This window comes from Natrix helvetica (assembly GCF_964273705.1).
Source record: "Natrix helvetica genome assembly, chromosome: 10".
NCBI lineage: Eukaryota > Metazoa > Chordata > Lepidosauria > Squamata > Natricidae > Natrix > Natrix helvetica.
In genome coordinates, this window is record NC_138561.1 from 20,797,491 (window position 1) to 20,815,464 (window position 17,974).

Genomic DNA, 17,974 nt, shown 5'->3' on the forward strand with positions numbered 1-17,974 from the left:
GGAAAAAAATATCTTTTTTTGGCCTGTTAAAAGCAACAAAAGCAAATGGAGGCTGCAGGACAGAAAGCCTCAAACAACCCGAGGCTGCGGTTTAATAAAAAGTCAAGGTTGATTACTTGGATTGTCAGAAAGATTGGGAAACAGACGCTGTCTCTGTCTGGAATTTGGAAACTACAGTATAATTGCTGTCTTTAAATTTTGCAGAAGTTTTAGGGCTGGGAGATTCAGAAAACAGTAGGCCTAAAAGTCCAGGAAAACCTTTTAAAAAGTGAAAAATGACTGATACAAGCATGCAGTTTTCCCAGCAAGAAAATAGAAATGGTTGTCGTTTCATTCTTCCTTTTTTTTAACCTGGTCTTTTTCCCCCATCTCCAAAGTTTTTTTTTTAAATACAGCTTTACACATATTATAAACACAAAGTGTTGACTGGATCTTCCCTTTTACGTCCTCTCATTTATATAATCCATTTTACATCATAACTTGGTTTTTACTTTCAGCCAAATTATTTTCTTCCATTCTTTTCCATTTTTTATATTTCTTTTTTTCTTAGTACATAAACCGTATCTTCAATTGCCCCTTCAAAAATTGCACCATTTATCATTTCATATTTCTCTATTGCTCCATTTTACTATAAACAATATATATCCTCTAATTATGGTTTGACATAGAGAGCATTTCCTTCCCTTTTTTTCTACAATTAACGATGTACTATACTTTCTTTATTTCTTAATTAGTTGCATCACACTGCCAATCATACTACAATACCAATCATACTACTATAACCTGGTCTTGTAGTCCACAACCTCGGTATAACCTTGGCTGTTCTAACCAAGGAGCGCTTGGTCCAATTTATGTCAAATCAACCCATCAATTTGATTGTTGGCTGCCCTGAGTTTTGAGCTGGGCCGATCCGAACTGTAAACAAAAAAACAAAACCAAAAAAAAAACCCAAAACGAAACTTCGTCTTGTTTGGTTTAACATCGAGGCCGAGACGTAACTATGGAGCATCCAAAAACACCAATGTTGCAATGCAAGCCTTCTGTTTTACGGAACGTGCAATTTAGTTGCAACGCCGGGGAAAAAAAAAACATCCGAGGAAGGTGGGAAAGGTTTTCCACCAGTCTCTGCCCCTCCACCTCCTCTTTGTCAGGGCAGCAAACAGAGGCGGTCCTCGGCGGGGGCCCCTCTTCCCCTTCCCAGCCGCCTGAGAGGAATGCTAATAGCGAGGAGGGGGCGCAAGGGAAGCCCCTGCCACTCAAACCCTTGCAAGAAAAAAAACCTTTTTTTTCCTCCTTTGCACCGCAGAGGAGCCCGGACAAGTCCCACCTCCCTCGCTGGCCAGCCAGGCCCCCTTTTTGCTCTCATTGGTCCTCTCCTCTGCCACTCTGGCCTGCCAGTTCCTGGTTGAGAGCCTCGGCTGCCGAAGGAGCGGAGGGGAACCAGGGTAGCCCGCGGGGAAAGCGGTAAGAATAGCTGCAGCAGCAGCAGCTCCGGCGGGAGGCGAAGTCCAGGGATGCTGGCGCTGAGGCATGATGGGAAACTCCCGCGTGCAGGTTCCTTCTGGCTTGCCCCCAGCTGGGCCTTCTGGGGAGGGGGCTTTTCCTGGGGAGGGGGCGGCACCCAGGCAGCAGAGGCTGAGGTCCAGACCCCGCCTTTGGTAGAGCCAAACTATGGTTTGTTTGCCTCAGCCTGCAAACCATGGTTTATGGATTTGCATGGGGGAGAGGCTGTTTTCCGCACAGTGGGGAAGGCACCAGGGCTAGAAAGTGGGAGGTTGGGAGTTCTAGTCCTGCCTTAGGGACAAAGCCTGCTGGGTGATCTCGGGCCAGTCGCTCTGTCTTGACCCTAGGAAGAAGGCAATGGCGTACCAGGCAGAAAACCAAGAAAACCACAGGGTTTTCAGGCAGGTGTTAAGAGTCGAAGACACATACGCACAATGATCGCACACACACATCATGGTACACTAGCTTGTTTAGCAAAGCATGCTTAAATCATGTTTTACAGTGTTTCTCCAAAAATAAGACAGGGTCTTATTTTCTTTTGTTCACCAGAATAACCGCTTGTATTCCCCTTATTTTCGGGAGGTCTTATTATTTTTGAGGTGCAGGAGGCGGCGAGCGTAGTCACCTCATGGCTGCTGCTGTGTTGCAATATTTTCGGGGGGAGGGGTTATTTTAGCACATGCACTCAAAAGTCCAATTGGGCTTATTATCCAGGGAGGCTCTTATTTTGGGGGAAACAGAGTAGCAAGTTACCATTTTTCATCGTTACTTGATTTCCCTCCAGCATCCAAATATTTTTTTTCAAATGAATTTTTTTTTTTTGCTTTTTTGCATTTCTCTACCTACCAAATTTCTCCACCCTTTGGGTTCAGATTTAAGATGACCCCTTGGACGGAGAGCATAAATCCCCTGGTTGAGTAGACATTCTTCCCCCTGTCCAAAACAAGGTTTGCAGGGCGATTCTCTGTGGATCTACTCAGAAGAAAAGCCACAAGAAGCTCTGCTGGATGATGCTCACGGGCCAATGTCTAAAACTTGCTTGTTTCTTTTAGCCAAGAATTTGGGGGGTCTCTGCAAGATTGAGGCTGCTTTCCATTCACTAATTTTGTTTTTACAACCCTCCCCAGAATCGCAAGATGGAGAGCCCCAGGCAAGTCCGATTTTCTCGCCCACCCAAGATCAGCCAATCTTCAAAGGTCTGGTTGCTTTTATTTCCTTTCCGCCTTTTGTGTGTGGGAGGGGGTGTCCCAATCTCAGCGTGTTTTAAGAACATCTAGGTTGGGGGAGGTCGTGGCATTTAAGGGTTTTTATTCCCTTAATTAGCCTCTCCTTCTGCCCCTTGTTTTGCCGCTTTGCTCTGGGTGGTTTGTGTGTATCTGGTTGTGTAAGTTTTTTAAAAAGTAAAAAGAATATTTTAAAAAGTGAAAAAGTGTTTGTGTGTGTGTGTTGTGTGTATGTACACACACACACAGAGGATGTAAAGTAAAATGCTAGTGTATATTACTGTGTAAAAGTAAAAGAGTTGAGGTGGTAGTGTTATTATCTTCTGTGCTAAAGTTGGAAGTTTTTTTTCCGTTCACCTCTTTTATCCCGCACTTTTTCCTTTTCCCTTCCTTAGCTTCCCATTATTGTTACCTTCTTTGCATTCTATATTCTGATGAACCGATATAAATTAGCTAGTATTAACGCTCCTAATCAAGGTTGGACGTCTTGCATTTCAATCTTTGTGGCCCAAAAACCTGGTGAGAAAGCTGGATTTGCTTAGCAACCCATGATTTGCCTAATGAACGTGGTGATTCATTTAATGACCATGACAAAAAAGGATGTGAAATTATATCAGACTCACTTAACCACCAGAAGTGGTCATAAATCAAGGACTAATCCGTACATTGTGGAACTAAAGATCAGCCTCTTTTGGAATCAAACGTTTGCAGGGGAGATTATTGTTCCTGCTAGGGAGTAAAGGATCGGTTGGCTGTTTGTAGATCTTGAAGTGCAGCAAGATCTAGAAATGATACCCTGTTCTTTACTCAAGTCCCTGAGCATCTTGCTTTCTTTTTTCTCCGAGTGGTTGTCTCACACTTCTGTTGTTGAATATCTGAATATTAGAATATCGGAGTTGGAAGGACCTTGGAGGTCTTCTAGTCCAACCCTCTGCTCAAGCAAGAGACCTCAAGGAGAGATTCAACCTGGAAATAAGGAGGAACTTTCTGACAGTGAGAACAATCAACCCATGGAACAGAAGTTGCCTTCGGAAGTTGTGGGAGCTTTATCACTGGAGGCTTCCAAGAAGAGACTGGACTGCCATCTGTCAGAAATGGTGTAGGGTCTCCTGCTTGGGCGGAGGGTTGGACTAACTGACCTACAAGGTCCCTTCCAACTCTGTTAATCTAAATTTCACACAAATGATTGTCCAAGCTCTCTTCTTTAAAACCTCCAATGTTGCAGCACTCACCACATCTGGAGGCAAGTCGTTCCGCTGGTTAATCGTTCTTGCTGTCAGGAAATCCCTCCTTAATTCTAGGTTGGTTCTCTCCTTGATTAGTTTCCATCCGTTGACCTCTTTTGACCCACAGTGCAAACTATGAGCTGCAACGTGACTCACCCCTCACTTGTAGGACGTATTTTCTGATCCAATTTATCCTCCTTCCAGGTGTACAAATGTGCTGACCACCCCACCCTCGTTCTTCAGAGCCTGAATGAACAGAGACGTCGCAACCTCTTCTGCGATGTGGTTCTAGTGGTGGAGGAGCAGAAAGTCCCCGCTCACCGGAACATCCTAGCGGTCTGCAGTGACTATTTCCACACCATGTTCACCATCGGCATGCGAGAAGCTTATCAGAAAGAAGTGGAGCTCTTCGGCGCCACTTGCCTCGGCCTCAAAGCCATCCTGGACTTCCTCTACGGGGGCGACCTATTCCTCAACAGCGGGAATATCGATTCCATCTTGGAAACAGCTCACCTGCTGCAAATCTGGAATGTGGTGGATTTCTGTTGCGAGTATTTAGAAAATGAGGTCGATGAAGAGAACTACTTGTACCTCCAGGAACTGGCTTCCATCTTCAATCTCAAGCGCCTGGACTCCTTCATCGACGCGTTCGTCATGAAGAACTTCGGTGCCCTCTCGCTCACGCCCGACTTCCTGCAAAACCTTCCCGTCGAGAAACTCTGCCACTACCTGGGCAGCACGGGCGTGCAAGAGGAGTGTGAACACGACTTGCTGCAGGCGGCTCTGCGGTGGCTGATGCAGCAGCCCGAGCGGGAAACGGAGGCCTACCGAGTCTTGGAGAACATCCATTTCCCTCTGATCCCAAAGAGCGACCTCCTGCACCGGGTCAAGCCGGCCGTCTGCTCCCTCCTTCCCAAAGAAACCCACTGCGAAGACTTTATCGAAGAGGCGGTCAACTACCACAACCAGGTGGCCGCTCAGCCTGTCCTGCAGAACAACAGGACAGTTCTCCGCAACCAGGAAGAGAAGCTCCTCTTCGTCGGAGGGGAAGTGTCCGAGCATTGCTTGGAGCTGAGTGATGATACCTGCTTCCTGGACCCCAAAACGGGACAGTGGGTGAAGGAGACGCCGCTGCCCGCCAGACGGAGCCACCACTGCGTTGCGGTTCTCGGAGGCTTTATCTTCCTGGCTGGTGGCAGCTTTTCCCGCGACAACGGTGGGGATGCGGCCTCGAATCTTCTCTATAGGTATGATCCTCGGTGTAAACAGTGGATAAAGGTGAGGCTCAAGCTCTGGTAGATATTTTTTTCTTTCTTTCCGTGTGTTTGGAGATACGGAAAGTCCTCGACTTACGACCACAAGTGAGCTCAAAATTTCCACGGCTAAGTTAAGTGAGTTTTCACCCCAATGACGACCTTTCTTGCCACGGTTGTTAAGTGAATCACTCCAGTTGTTAAGTTAGTAGCATGGTTGTTAGGTAAATTCCCCATTGACTTTGTTTGTCAGAAAGTCACCAAAGGGGATCACATGACCCAAGGACACTGTGACCGTCATATGTATGAGTCAATTACCAAGTTTTGGAATTCTGATCCTGTGACTATGGGGATGCTGCAACGGTCGCAAGTGTGAAAACAGTCAAAAGTCACTTTTTCCGGTGCCGCTGGAACTTTTAATGGTCATTAAACAAATGGTCGTAAGTCGAAGACTATCTGTAAAGGAGACAAGATTTCTGACATGGCAAATAATAAAAAAAACGGTGTTCCCTTTTAACTCTGAGGTTGGGCTCCCAACATGCTCTGGGCTACGACTCTTTTAATCCTGGGAAAACCCAAGTCAAGGAGAGACTTTAATGCTTCCAAAGAGGAGTGATGAAAATACAGCTCGGGTTTCCCAGCGTTCCCAGGTTGTCTATTCATATGATTTCTGTGGAACTGGGGAAGTGGTCTTTCTGAAACGGCCTCCTTTAAAAAGCAAAAACAAAGCACAAATATCTAGTTGCAGCAACCTATCAGGACCCAAGCAAATAATGTGTGTGTGTGTGTGTGTGTGTGTGTATGCGTGTATTCATGTATAGATGTATGTGTGTGTGTGTGTGTGTGTGTGTGTGTGTGTATAGGTAAAGGTTCCCCTCAAACATATGTGCTAGTCATTCCTGACTCTAGGGGGCGGTGTTCATCTCCGTTTCGAAGCCGAAGAGCCAGCGCTGTCCAATGATGTTTCCATGATCATGTGGCTGGCATGACTCAACGCCGAAGGCGCACGGAACACTGTTCCCTTCCCACCAAAGGCGGTTCCTATTTTTCTACTTGCATTTTTTACGTGCTTGTTTTTAATTGTGGGTTTCTGTGACAGATGACCCTTGGCACATTTTTTTTTTTCTTTTTCTTTTCTCTCCCGTTTTCAGCTTGCCTCAATGAGGCAACAGCGAGTGGACTTTTATCTTGGGGCCATCAGAGACATGCTGGTGGCTGTGGGCGGCAGGAATGAAAACGGAGCATTGTCCTCGGTTGAGACCTACAGCCCCGAGAAGGACACCTGGTCCTACGTCGCCGGCTTGCCCAGGTGAAACGCAGATGATGATGATGATGATAGAACAGAATGCTGTTTTGGTCACTGTATTATAAAAAAAGTGGTAGACATTCTGGAAAGAGTCAGCCACGTATCCGGCACGGCATAGGGGTACTTACTTGAGCAGGGGGTTGGACTAGAAGACCTCCAGGGTCTCTTCCAACTCTGCTATTCTGTTAATTCAGGTGACTACAGTTGTGACTCATCTGGAAAGCACCAGATTAAGGAGGCCTCCGGAGAGAAGATCAGGGAAAACCTGGTAGCATCAGAAACCTCTGCCGTTTCCTACACACACAATTCTTTCTCTTTTTCTGCTCTTTTAAGTTTTTAATTCTCTGTCCCACCCCTTCCTCCCCGAGGCACTAAGATGAAGCAACCCACAGGTATTTTCTTGCAAAACAGTCTTGAAATTAGGCCAGAGGTTGCCTTCAGCTCTTAAGATTATCAGTTGCTTACCTTTATATCACAACTGATATATCACCAAAGGCACTTGGGCAACCGAAGGTTGTGCCAAGGGGGTCCCAAATAATTCCTACGTGAGGCAAAATAGTTTGGATTGCATGGACTTGTGTACTGAATAAGGGAAGGATCTTTCTTGGTTTTTGGATCCAGAGAGCTACCGTAAAGCTAATCCCAAATCCTAGTTAGGCCAGCCCCCCTCTCAGCCCAACCCACCTCAAAGGGCTGTTGTTGTTAAAAGTAGGATAAAATGTGTTAGGTATGTTTTGCTGCCTTGAGTTATTTGTAAACGTAAGCAGTAAGCACTTATATACTGCTTCACAGTGCTTTTACAGCCCTCTCTAAGCGGTATATAGAGTCAGTCTCTTGCCCCCGACAATCTGGGTCCTGATTTTACCCACCTTGGAAGGATGGAAGGCTGAGTCAACCTTGAGCCGGTGAGATTCGAACTGCTAAATTGCAACAAGTAGCCTGCAGTACTGCACTCTAACTACTACGCCACCTTGGCTCTTAGGTGACATTATTAATATATTAAAGGCGGGATACAAATAAATAAAAAGAAGTCTTGCAATTTAAAGAGGGCAACCATTGGACTTGGCAATATGTTGAGTAAAATCAGATTCTTAGCTGAATAGAGTTCTTATTTGTGTTTATTTTTTCAATTCCCACCAAGGGACTCTGGGTGGCTTACAATTCTAAAATTACACAAAACGAACAGAGTTACAAAAGAGCAAAAACACCCGGAAAATAAATAAACCCCATGGCCATTTTTTAAAAATCACAGCCCACCTTTATTCTTGTCTGTTTGCATGAGTGTGTTTCGACTCTTAGCCCTGCTTGTTATCTCTTCATACTTTTTAGGATTTCATTCATGGATGTGAGGAACTCAACGCAGCCAGGCATGCTCTGTTAACACCGCAGAGTAAATAGTCAAATCTCCAATGGGCTTTTGAAAGCATTCACTCCTCCTGCTAGGACGGGCCGCTTAAAAGTCTCGTTTTGTCTTTTCTTCCGGCGCAGGTTCACCTACGGCCACGCGGGCGCCGTCCACGAGGAGCTCGTCTACATTTCGGGAGGCCACGATTACCAGATCGGCCCCTATCGCAAAAACCTGCTGTGCTATGATTATCGGATGGATGCCTGGGAGGAGAGGAGGCCCATGATCACCGCCCGTGGCTGGCACAGCATGTCTACTTTACATGACGACATTTATTCGATCGGGGGCAGCGACGACCACCTGGAGACCATGACGCGTTTTGACATCCTGGAGGTGGAATCCTACAGCCCCAAATGCAATCAGTGGACGAGAGTGGCGCCTCTGCTCCAGGCTAACAGCGAGTCTGGCGTAGCCACCTGGGATGGCAAGATCTACATCCTGGGCGGCTACAGTTGGGAGAACACAGTCTTCTCCAGGGCCCTTCAGGTCTATGACAAAATGACAAAGCAATGGCAAAAAGGGAGCGACCTTCCCAAAGCCATCGCCGGCGTGTCGGCTTGCGTCTGCGTCTTGAGGCCCAGGTCGCACGACAAAAAGAAAAAGGCCAAGCCGCAACGCCACGAAGATCGAGGGAGATGAGGGGTTGCACTTGGATCGAAGCCTGTCCTTATCCCGATACAGGCAGACCGCAAACTTACAACCACAATTGGAACCAGAACTTCCATCACTAAACGAAGCGGTTGTTAAGCAGAATTGCACCTGATTTAACGTCTTTTCTTCCCCTGGTGGTGAAGCGAAACACCACGGTCATTAAGTGAATTGCACAGTTGCTAAGTGAATCCAGCTTTTGCTATTGACTTTTGTCAGAAGCTGGTTGGGAAGGTTGCAAAATGGTGATCATGTGATTCTCAGATGCTTCAACCTTCCTAAATATATACCCTCTTGCCAAGTGCCTGATCGTGAGAATGCCACAACAGTTGTGTAAGAACTGGTCGGAAGTCACTTTTTTCAGCACCATCTGAACACTGGAATGGTTGCTAAATGCACTGCCGGAAGTCGAGGACAACCTGTATAGAGAACTGGTTTTGGAAACTTCAGAACTATACCTTCTTGACTTGGGCTAGAGAACTTCCTCCGTTGTCCATCTTTGTTTCTCGGAATGGCGAGCAAACGTTACTCGTTTTTGGAGCAACCTCAGCATTAGAGCACAAAGTCTGTGAGAAGAAATCAGCAGAGCATCTACAAATGGGGAGATGAATGTCAGGGATCTTCAGAGAAAGCAGGGCAGGTAGCTTGCCTTTTCTTCGAAGGTAGAATTGTGTCCAAAAAAAAAGCTGTCCATCAAAGCTCACTTGTATTAAAATCCTACTTTGGGCAAATTGATCAAAACGGAGAAGTGAGAATGAGATAGCAATAGCAATAAGCACTTAGACTTATATGCCAGTTCACAGTGCTTTACAGCCCTCTGTAAGCGGTTTACAGCGCCAGTATCTTGCCCCAAACAATCTGGGCCCTCATTTTACCCACTGAGTTAACTTTGAGACTGGTGAGATTTAAACTGCCAAATTGCAGACAGCCGGCAGTCAGCTGCAGTAACATTCAACTGTCCTTTACGGTTGAATTGTGATTTCTGAAGCTACAGTACTTCATTCTGTTTTCACCAGCTAAAAGGTTCCTGAAACATCTGGTTTATTTTTTATCCTCCCTGTAATGACATGCATGTTGTGTTTTGGCCTGAAGATCATATCAACACTTAGAGGTAGCTTAAATGATTGGGTCTAAGATTAACTCTCTGTTCCAGGCAAAGCACATTTCACGTGAATTTGGAGAAGCCTTTATTAGTAGAAGATCCTGTTTTGCTAATACTTAGCTGGGCACTTAGAAGTGGTTTTACTTGAAGGGTTAAGGCGCTGAACGATGGGCAGTGAAACATGAGTCTTGGTCTTGCCTTAGACACAAAGCCAGTTGGGTGACTTTGGCTCCTCCTCCTCTCTCAGCCGAAGGGGGATAAAGGTCACTTTTGAAAATACTGCCTAAAAAAACTGCAGGAACTTGTCAATGTAGCCTCTAGAAGTAAAAACATTGGGGAAACAACTATCTTCTAGACCTAATTTGTATAAAAACATTCTTCTTTCCTGTAAACGGAGCAGATCATTTTTGCAAGGTTTGCTCAACAAATATTAGCTTGGAACAATGTAATCTCTTTTCCTCCAGATCTTTTTTATGTGTTTCATCCCAAATTTGGATTTCAAACAATAAAGTGTTTCCAAAGAAGAGTTGGCTTTGTTCCACATTGATCTGCCAGGGATGCTGCTTTCCATCACCAGCATCCTGAAAAGGAGGGAGTGAAGAATTTTGTAAAGTGTAATTTTGTAAAAGTGAGTAATGTTGTCCAGGCTTCATATGAAGCGTCCAGCTGGATCACATCCAATGTACCTGTTTTCTTCAGCTGTTCAAAATGGGATTGCAATATCATTTTCCCTACCCTAGAGAGAAGAGCTGACCAGAGTTAAAATATTGCAGGAAAGTAATGCTGTGTTGTAGGAAATTTAAATAATTCCAAAGCAAACCTCACTCCTTACTAACACTGATGATGTTACCTAGTTGGGTCATGAAATGTCTGCAAAACAACCAAAGGTTGCATCAACCACCACCCCTCATTTCAACCCTAAAAGTTGGTTTTAGCCCAAAAAAAAAAAAAAGTAGCCAGCCTCTCGATTTAGGCGGCTTTTTCCAACACCCTTTTCTTTGGTTGTTAGAACCGCTCCATCCAACACGTGCTCTGGGTAAAGCCCGGCGCCTGCGTAGTGCTAATCAACCTCCCTTCTCGTCGCGCAAGAAGCCACACCTCTCTCCACTCCGGAGCAAGCGCAAAAATGTATTCAAATAAGCGCCCATGCGCAGACGGCTCTCTTCACTCGCGATGGCCGAAATGCGCATGCGCCGACATGCCTCCCTCGCGCGTGTTTGGACACCCGTTCCCCACCACCATGAGGAGATGCGTGCCAATCGTTTTCCCTCGCATTCATTCATACGTTCATTTCCCGTAACGAATAAGGTCAACCCCCTCCAGGGCATCGTGAGATAAGAACTCCCACCACCATGCCTAAGTCGGGGCCCCACAAACCGATCAATGACTGACGGTATAGGAAACGCCTCTGGAGGCGAACCGCACTTGCGCAAGTCGCCTCAACTCTCCCTCCCCCTCTAACCGGACCGCCCCGACGCTTCGTCGCGCGCCTGCGCAGCCAGCACTTGGCCTCCCTTCCCGGCCTCATCCGTTGGAAAGGCACATGCGCAGAGGGGGGAGTGGAGGAGTGGCTCACCCGCGAGCCGGCGAGACCGCCTGTGGGATCGCAAAGCGCGTGCCGCGAAGCGCGCGGGCCTCTGGTGCGCAGGCGCCGCGGCCGCCCCTCCCCTGCCCGCCCGCCCGCTCGCCGTGTGTGGTGGCGGCCGTGCGCCTTTGCCAGCAGCGACCGAGCGAGCGAGAAGATGGCGGCGGCGGCGCCCGCCGCGTGAGGCGCTGAGGGAGACGGCTGAGCCCCGCCGCCGCGGCCGCCTTCTCCCTCAGCGAGGGGTCTGGGCGCCATGGCGGTCCACGGCGCTCAGGTAAAACCGCCGAGGGCCCTCCCTGCCGGGGCGGGAACACACTGACTGGGCCGGGCCTGACTCCGAGGCTGCAGCCCCGCGGAGCCTTTCCGAGGCCCCGGCGACGCTCTCGGGCGGGAAAAAGGGAGCCGGGACTGATGGGTTATGTGGTGCGGGGAGGGGAGGATGGAAGGCGCGCGCGGGCCTCCCCTTCCCCCGCGGGGCCCTTCAGTGGGGCGGCCGTTCGCTGCACCACGGCCGGGGCTAGGCGGGCCTGCTGGCTTGGCGGCCGCATGGCGGTCGTGGGGGAGGGAGAGGGCTTCCCTCTGTCAAGCGAGGACGGAGACGGCGGGCGGAGGCCCCGCTGGAGGCTCAGGCGCCGACCTCGTGGAGGGGCGGCTTGCCTCGGCTGGGCCTCGCTTCCTCTCTCCGCCGCTTCCCACCTCTTTCGCCCCGGGGCGTTTGGGGCAGGGCCAGGGGCTCCTTCCTTCCAGTGCGGGTTGGGGGTTTGAGGACGCGGACCTCAAATGGTTGGGTGGGGGGATGAGGGGGATTTTCCTCTCCAGGGAATGGGTGGGCTGCCCTTTGTCTTTAGTGGGGAGTGGGCTTATTTGCTAACTGGAAGGAAAAGGAGGCCTCGTTCTCCTTGTGGTTTGGGTGCCTTGCTTAGGCTGGCCTGTGTTGGGTTGAAAGTCCAGGTAAGAGGGGGAGGATTGGATTGGAGTTGGGGGGGGGTAGATTGTGTGTGTGTGTGTATACACACGTGCACGTACACAATAATTCAGTGTTCACCTATACACACACAAACACATGCATATGTAGATGTGTGAGTATGTCTGGGTGCGCGCGCACACACACACTAATCCAATACTCACCTATACATACACATGTATACATATATGTGTTATATATACATATACAGACACAACCAGACTAATCCAGTAATTGCCCATATGCACACCTGCATACATACATTTATGTTATGTATACACACAACCACACTCAACTCTAATCCAAGACTTGCCTATATGCATGCATACATGTATGTGTTATGTGTATATGTATATACACACAATCACACACTAATCCAATACTTGTCTATATGCAGACATATCTCCATACATACATGTATGCTATATTATGTATACATATAACCACATTCAATTCTAATCCAATACTTGCCTATATGCATGCATAAATGCATGTGATATGTATACATACATGTGTGCTATATTATGTATACATATAACCATGTTCAATTCTAACCAATACTTGCCTTTGTGCATCCATTCATGCATACATATATATGATATATACATATATTATACAACTCTTAATTCAGTACTCGCCTATATGCACACATACATGCATACATACAGGAAAAAGGTGATGAATAGCTTTGGTTTTGGGAGGAGAGCTGGTAATGAATTTACATGTTTTTGTAGCAGTGGATTAAGGGCAAAGAGGAGAATAATAACTTTTGGGTATGAATAGAGGTAAGACAGATTTTTGGCATCTTCCCTTTTTATTGAGCAGAACTTTTTAGCATTTGCTGACGGCAGTATGGGGGGGAGGGGAAAGGTTTCCTTTTGCTGGCTCTTAGATACTTGTTTTCTCTGCTCACAGTTGTAGTTTTTCAAACACGCTGTTAGGAATGCAGCCGGAAAAGTTACTGGAATGCTGTATTTTAAAGTGATGATATGCTGTTTAGGTAGCAAAGAGAGTTTTTACATCTAGATTTGGGTGTCTCCTCATTTCCTTTTGATTTTTATGTGGCATTTTTACCTGTAGGATGAGATGTAAAACATAATCCAAAAAGCAATTTGGTTACGTTCCTATTTATAATAGTTAGGAAATACATAGTTGTAAAAAAAGGGGGGGGCTGTGCTGTGCTATCTTAATTTATGGAAATCTAGGAGATTTACAACTTTTATTGTGTATCACACCTCAAGTCATGAATTCTGTCTACTCAGTTTAGCAAATATAATTTTGGTCTTTATATTTATTTGTATATACATATTTAAAAGCAATATTTTCTCCTTAGGTTTTGTTACTTCAGTAGCTAACCAGTTTTTGCATAGGAAGCTAAAGTTGAATGACTTCTTGAAAGGCAATCAGTCTGGCTCTGGGAGACACTCAATTACACATAGCTCTTGCAAATCCATGTAGATATTGCATTTTCATGGTGTTACTTGCTGAATTGATCGAATTAGTTGATGCCTATATTTGTATACACAAATCTCATATATCCTGTACTTACATTTCCTTTTTGTTGTAATTGAAATAGTAATAACTGCCAGCCATATAAACCCCAATTTCATATCTTGCCTCTATGTGGCCAGAAATCTGAATTGTGCTTTGTATCTCTACCATGTGCTGTTCTGCATTGTAAAAGAGGCCATGATAACTTTTGACATCCTATTTGTAGGAACTCAGAATGGCTTGCTTCTCTAATTCTCAGGCCAAAAGGAAGATGATACTAAACCATTGATTAGATCCTGATTCAGTTAAATAAGTTTCAGCAATGATTGTAAGTTTCATCATGAAGCAGGGTGCATTTAACTTCTCCAGTGGAAGTTTTCCTGATTGTATGCTTTTAAAATCAAAGTAATCTTAAAAGTGGTTTTGCAATACCGACCCAATTTTGTGTAGTGGTTAAAGTGTTAAATTTTAATAGAAGGCAAAGATCACAGTACTTTTCAGTAATAAAGTTCACTATATAGCCTTGGACAACACAGTCTAATCCATTTCATAGGGATAGTTTTAGTCATCGTTAATGATTTTTAATTTCTAGTCCTAGTATATGGAAGTAGTAGAACTAGCCAGTGAAAAAGAGTGATTCTTTTTTGCATTTTGAAAGGTTAGAGGCACTACTGTGGTACTAGAAAGTGGGAAAAAAATCTTAATTTGCATGCATAAATGGATAGTTGCAACAGTCTCTAGTATAGCGATGGTGAACCTTTTTCGCCTTGGGTGCCAAAAGCATGCACGCGTGCACTATTGTTCGTGTGCCCGCCGTGCCCCCTATGCATGCGTGACACACACACCCCGCTGCCCCGTGAATGTGTTCAGAGCTTTCTTAGGATGAAAGAGGGTGAAAACAACCTCCCCCGAGCCCTCTGGAGGCTGGAAACGGCCTGTTTTCCAACTACTGCTGGGTCCGGTAGGTCCATTTTTCACCCTCCCTAGGCTTTCTAGGAGCCTGGGGAGGGCGAAAAACTGCCAGAAATCAAGGGCGAAAATCAGCTGGCCAACACCGCATGCGCGCTGGACCTGACAGGGCAACGTCTCGCCTGCCCTCAGAAATGGCTCTGCGTGCCATAGGTTTGCCATCATGGCTCTAGGATAAGGACGCAAGGATGCCACTTTCTTTAGTATAAGAAAATATAAGAGCAAGATATTTTAAGTTTTTAAACGCATAGTACATTGATAATGTTACTATGGGTAATGAAACATCTGTAAGAAAACAACCAAGCTCAGAAAGCACCAAGAAAACCAACCCCCCCCCCCTTCCAACAGATTTGTAGTAAGGCTATTTAGTATCTGGAGCCTTAGGTTTTCTGTTCCTTCAAATTATCTTGTACATTGCTTCAAAAAAGATACATTAATTATATTGGATTTTTTTTAAAAAAAATAGTAGTAATTATATTGGATTTTAAAAAAGGCCCAAAGCATCATAGCACCTAAAAGAATGTGTTTCTAATCTGCTTCTCCTGCATTTCATTTAAGTCCCAGCCTGATGGATAATTTTCCATCAGTATCATAGGGATGCTATACCTATTTTCCAGGAAAGTGAAATCTTTTCAATTCTCCAGAACTTTCGTTTTTTAATTTTTGGTTGGTCTTGTCAGTAATAGTGGGAGTGGTGTTTTGAAATTGAAAATTGGCAGTTTGTAAGTGATTATTTACTATATTTTTATTATGAAAATTACCTTTTAATAGGCACTACATTATTTGTAGTAGAGTTTGTGATGCCTTTCCTGTCCTGGTTCTCTTAGGGTGTATTGGACTACAAGTATATTTTCAAATGCTGTTGGAATATGATCATATATTAAATTCATGTCATTTGTTGCTTCCTCTGAAATGAGTAATATCTGCTGAACTTCATGTTTAATTTGAAAAGTTTGTTTTTGAGGCAGATACCTGCCTTAAAATCTCTGTTTACTCATGGCATGAATATTTGTGCATATGCGCAAAGATTGTATGTATGCAGTTTATTCAAGTGAGAAAAATTGTGTATGTTAAAATTACCTTGAATTCTTATACCATTTTAACTAAATTATATCTGTCTCTCATCTTGCTATTATAAATCTCTAATAGCCTGGATTTTAAAATTTCTGAACATTAAGATGTGCCTGAACTTGAAGCTTCTGGCAGTTCTCTTGTACTACATGTTAACCTTTTTATTCCACCTTGATAATTAAAAAAAAAAATTATAAAACAAGATTGAGAGCCAGTTTAATGTAGTGAAAAGGCACTAGAAAACAATCTTGGAAGCTGTGAGTTCCTGTCCTGCCACAGGTATAAATCCATCTGGGACAGACAGTCTCTCTCAAACCTAGGAAGTAGGCAATGACAAATGACTTCTGAAAGCCTACCTAGAAAACTGCATGGACTTGTCATAGTTGTCTCTCTAAAAGTCAAGACTTAGTTGAAAGCACACAAACAACCAGTGATGATAACCCAATTATTTTAATGGAAGCGAAATACTAAATTGTTTTTTAATTAAAATATTCTTATTACAGTCTATCTGCAGTCCTAAGGATTATTTATATTTTTGCAGGCTGTTTAAATAGAATTTCTAGAATATAATTTCCTTGGAATTTAGGTTACTTTCTTGAAATTGGAATTGTGGTGAGTTAAATGTTTTTGCAATATTTTTTTTATGTCGATCGCAATCTACAGAGCAACCTTTTGATTTAGAATGCAACCTTACAAAAAATGGCTGAGCTCTCACAAAACACTGCAGCTTTGCAAGATTTGAAATGTGATTTCTGCAATTTGAGATAAGAGTCAGTATATCTTTTTTTTTTTTTTTTGGAAATAAGCAGTTACTCCGGATTCTCTAGGCAATGTTGTGAACCTCGGAGCTAAGCTGTACTGTACTATAGGCTTATCATTATGCAGAAACTCATGTACAGGTAGTCCTTGACTAACAGTGACCATTCAAAGTTTCAGTGGCACTGAAAAAAATTGACTTGTGACCATCTTTCACACTTAGGATCATTGTAGCATCCCCATGGTCATGTGATTTACATTCGGACGCTTGACAACCTATTCACATTTATGACGGTCACAATGTCCCGCAGGCATGTGGTCCCCTTTTGCACCTTTCTGACAAGCAAAGACAATGGGAAAACCAGGTTCACTTAACAACAACTGTGTACTGGTTTAAGAACTGCAGTGATTCACTTAACAAATGTGGCATGAAAGGTCATAAAATGGCAAAATTCATTTAACAAATTTCTCACTAGCAACATAAATTTTGGGCTCAATTGTCATAAATTGAGGACTACCTGTAGTATGTCAAGCTATGATGCATGCCTCAAATCATCATGCTTATTCAACAAACCATGACTAAACATTTTGACAGCCTTCTTGTAAAAATAAAAGGTGTATGGAATTATTGGCTTGCTATGATTCCTCCAGATAAGTTTGGCAATCTTCCCTTACTTTAGAATTAGCATGATAAAATATGCATTTATGGAACACGCTTTTTGCAGAATTATCTGTTGTGAGTTTCTATAGCTAATCCATACATCTAAGTTTCAGCTTACTATTAATATTACTTTTTGCTTATTGTTGTCAGGGTTTTGTTTTTCTTTTTAACAGATCATTGTATTTAGAACTTTCTGGCTTTCAGCCACTGGATTATAATCATTTGTCACTTTAATGCTGTTTCAGCAAAGTAGATGGTCAGTTTGAAAGGCCTGGATTGCTAGACACGCAGGTTTTTTTTCCTGTCCAGTTGAAATAGTTGATCTATGGCTGTATATAATGCTTTATATATGACCATTTAGTGTAGCACTCAGCATTTAAATAGCAGCAGTGTTTCACCGCAGGAGAAGTTTTCTCAGTTTTCAAACACTTCTGTAATTAGAACCAGAATGTTCTCATTCCATACTTAATAAATTGTGATATGTGTTTGTCCAAGGTGAAAGGAGAGAGATTGTTAAATGCACATCAGGTACTCCTCTTTCATTGGTGAGTGGATAAGAGGCTTTAATTGCTTGCTATCTGATTAAGGTGGCCTGGACCGAACAAGGGGAAGAAAAAAAAATGATTGAAGAAACCGAATAAGATGTCTGACAGTGTCAATTGTCAGAATCCAAACCCGTTGTCTCCATCATAAAGTGCGACCATTGGGTTAAAACACAGTTTCAAAATAATTGGGTCTCAACTTTTGCCTTAGTGTAGTCTGATGCATGACACCCAATTTTAAATGGGCTATTTTGGCTGGAGATTTTTTT

The 17,974-nt window shown here is 44.3% G+C and overlaps 2 protein-coding genes across 5 annotated transcripts in view; both read left to right on the plus strand.

Moving 5' to 3' along the window:
- Positions 1-891: 891 nt before the first annotated feature.
- KLHL36 (kelch like family member 36) lies at positions 892-10,190 on the plus strand. The gene is made up of 5 exons (XM_081963605.1): positions 892-1,464; positions 2,631-2,699; positions 4,157-5,230; positions 6,357-6,514; positions 8,000-10,190. Exons 2-5 carry the CDS (start codon positions 2,640-2,642, stop codon positions 8,553-8,555), a joined length of 1,848 nt encoding a protein of 615 aa, XP_081819731.1. The 5' UTR covers positions 892-1,464; positions 2,631-2,639; the 3' UTR covers positions 8,556-10,190.
- Positions 10,191-11,319: 1,129 nt separating this feature from the next.
- Positions 11,320-17,974, plus strand: part of USP10 (ubiquitin specific peptidase 10) — a 28,255-nt gene continuing 21,600 nt past the window's right edge. For 3 of the 4 annotated variants that reach the window (XM_081963131.1, XM_081963132.1, XM_081963133.1), the window contains exon 1: positions 11,321-11,525. In XM_081963131.1, the coding sequence (XP_081819257.1) occupies positions 11,505-11,525 (21 nt within the window). In that variant the 5' untranslated portion in view covers positions 11,321-11,504. Of the gene's footprint in view, positions 11,526-17,974 lie in introns of all 4 variants that reach the window. The other variant, XM_081963130.1, reaches the window with a different exon arrangement.

What these genes read in the sequence shown, in the direction of transcription:
- KLHL36 (XM_081963605.1), top strand. Translation starts at nt 2,640, where the DNA reads ATGGAGAGCCCCAGGCAAGTCCGATTTTCTCGCCCACCCAAGATCAGC. An exon ending in AGATCAGCCAATCTTCAAAG is followed by an intron (nt 2,700 to 4,156) that starts GTCTGGTTGCTT and finishes TCCTCCTTCCAG; the next exon opens with GTGTACAAATGTGCTGACCA. An exon ending in TACGTCGCCGGCTTGCCCAG is followed by an intron (nt 6,515 to 7,999) that starts GTGAAACGCAGA and finishes CTTCCGGCGCAG; the next exon opens with GTTCACCTACGGCCACGCGG.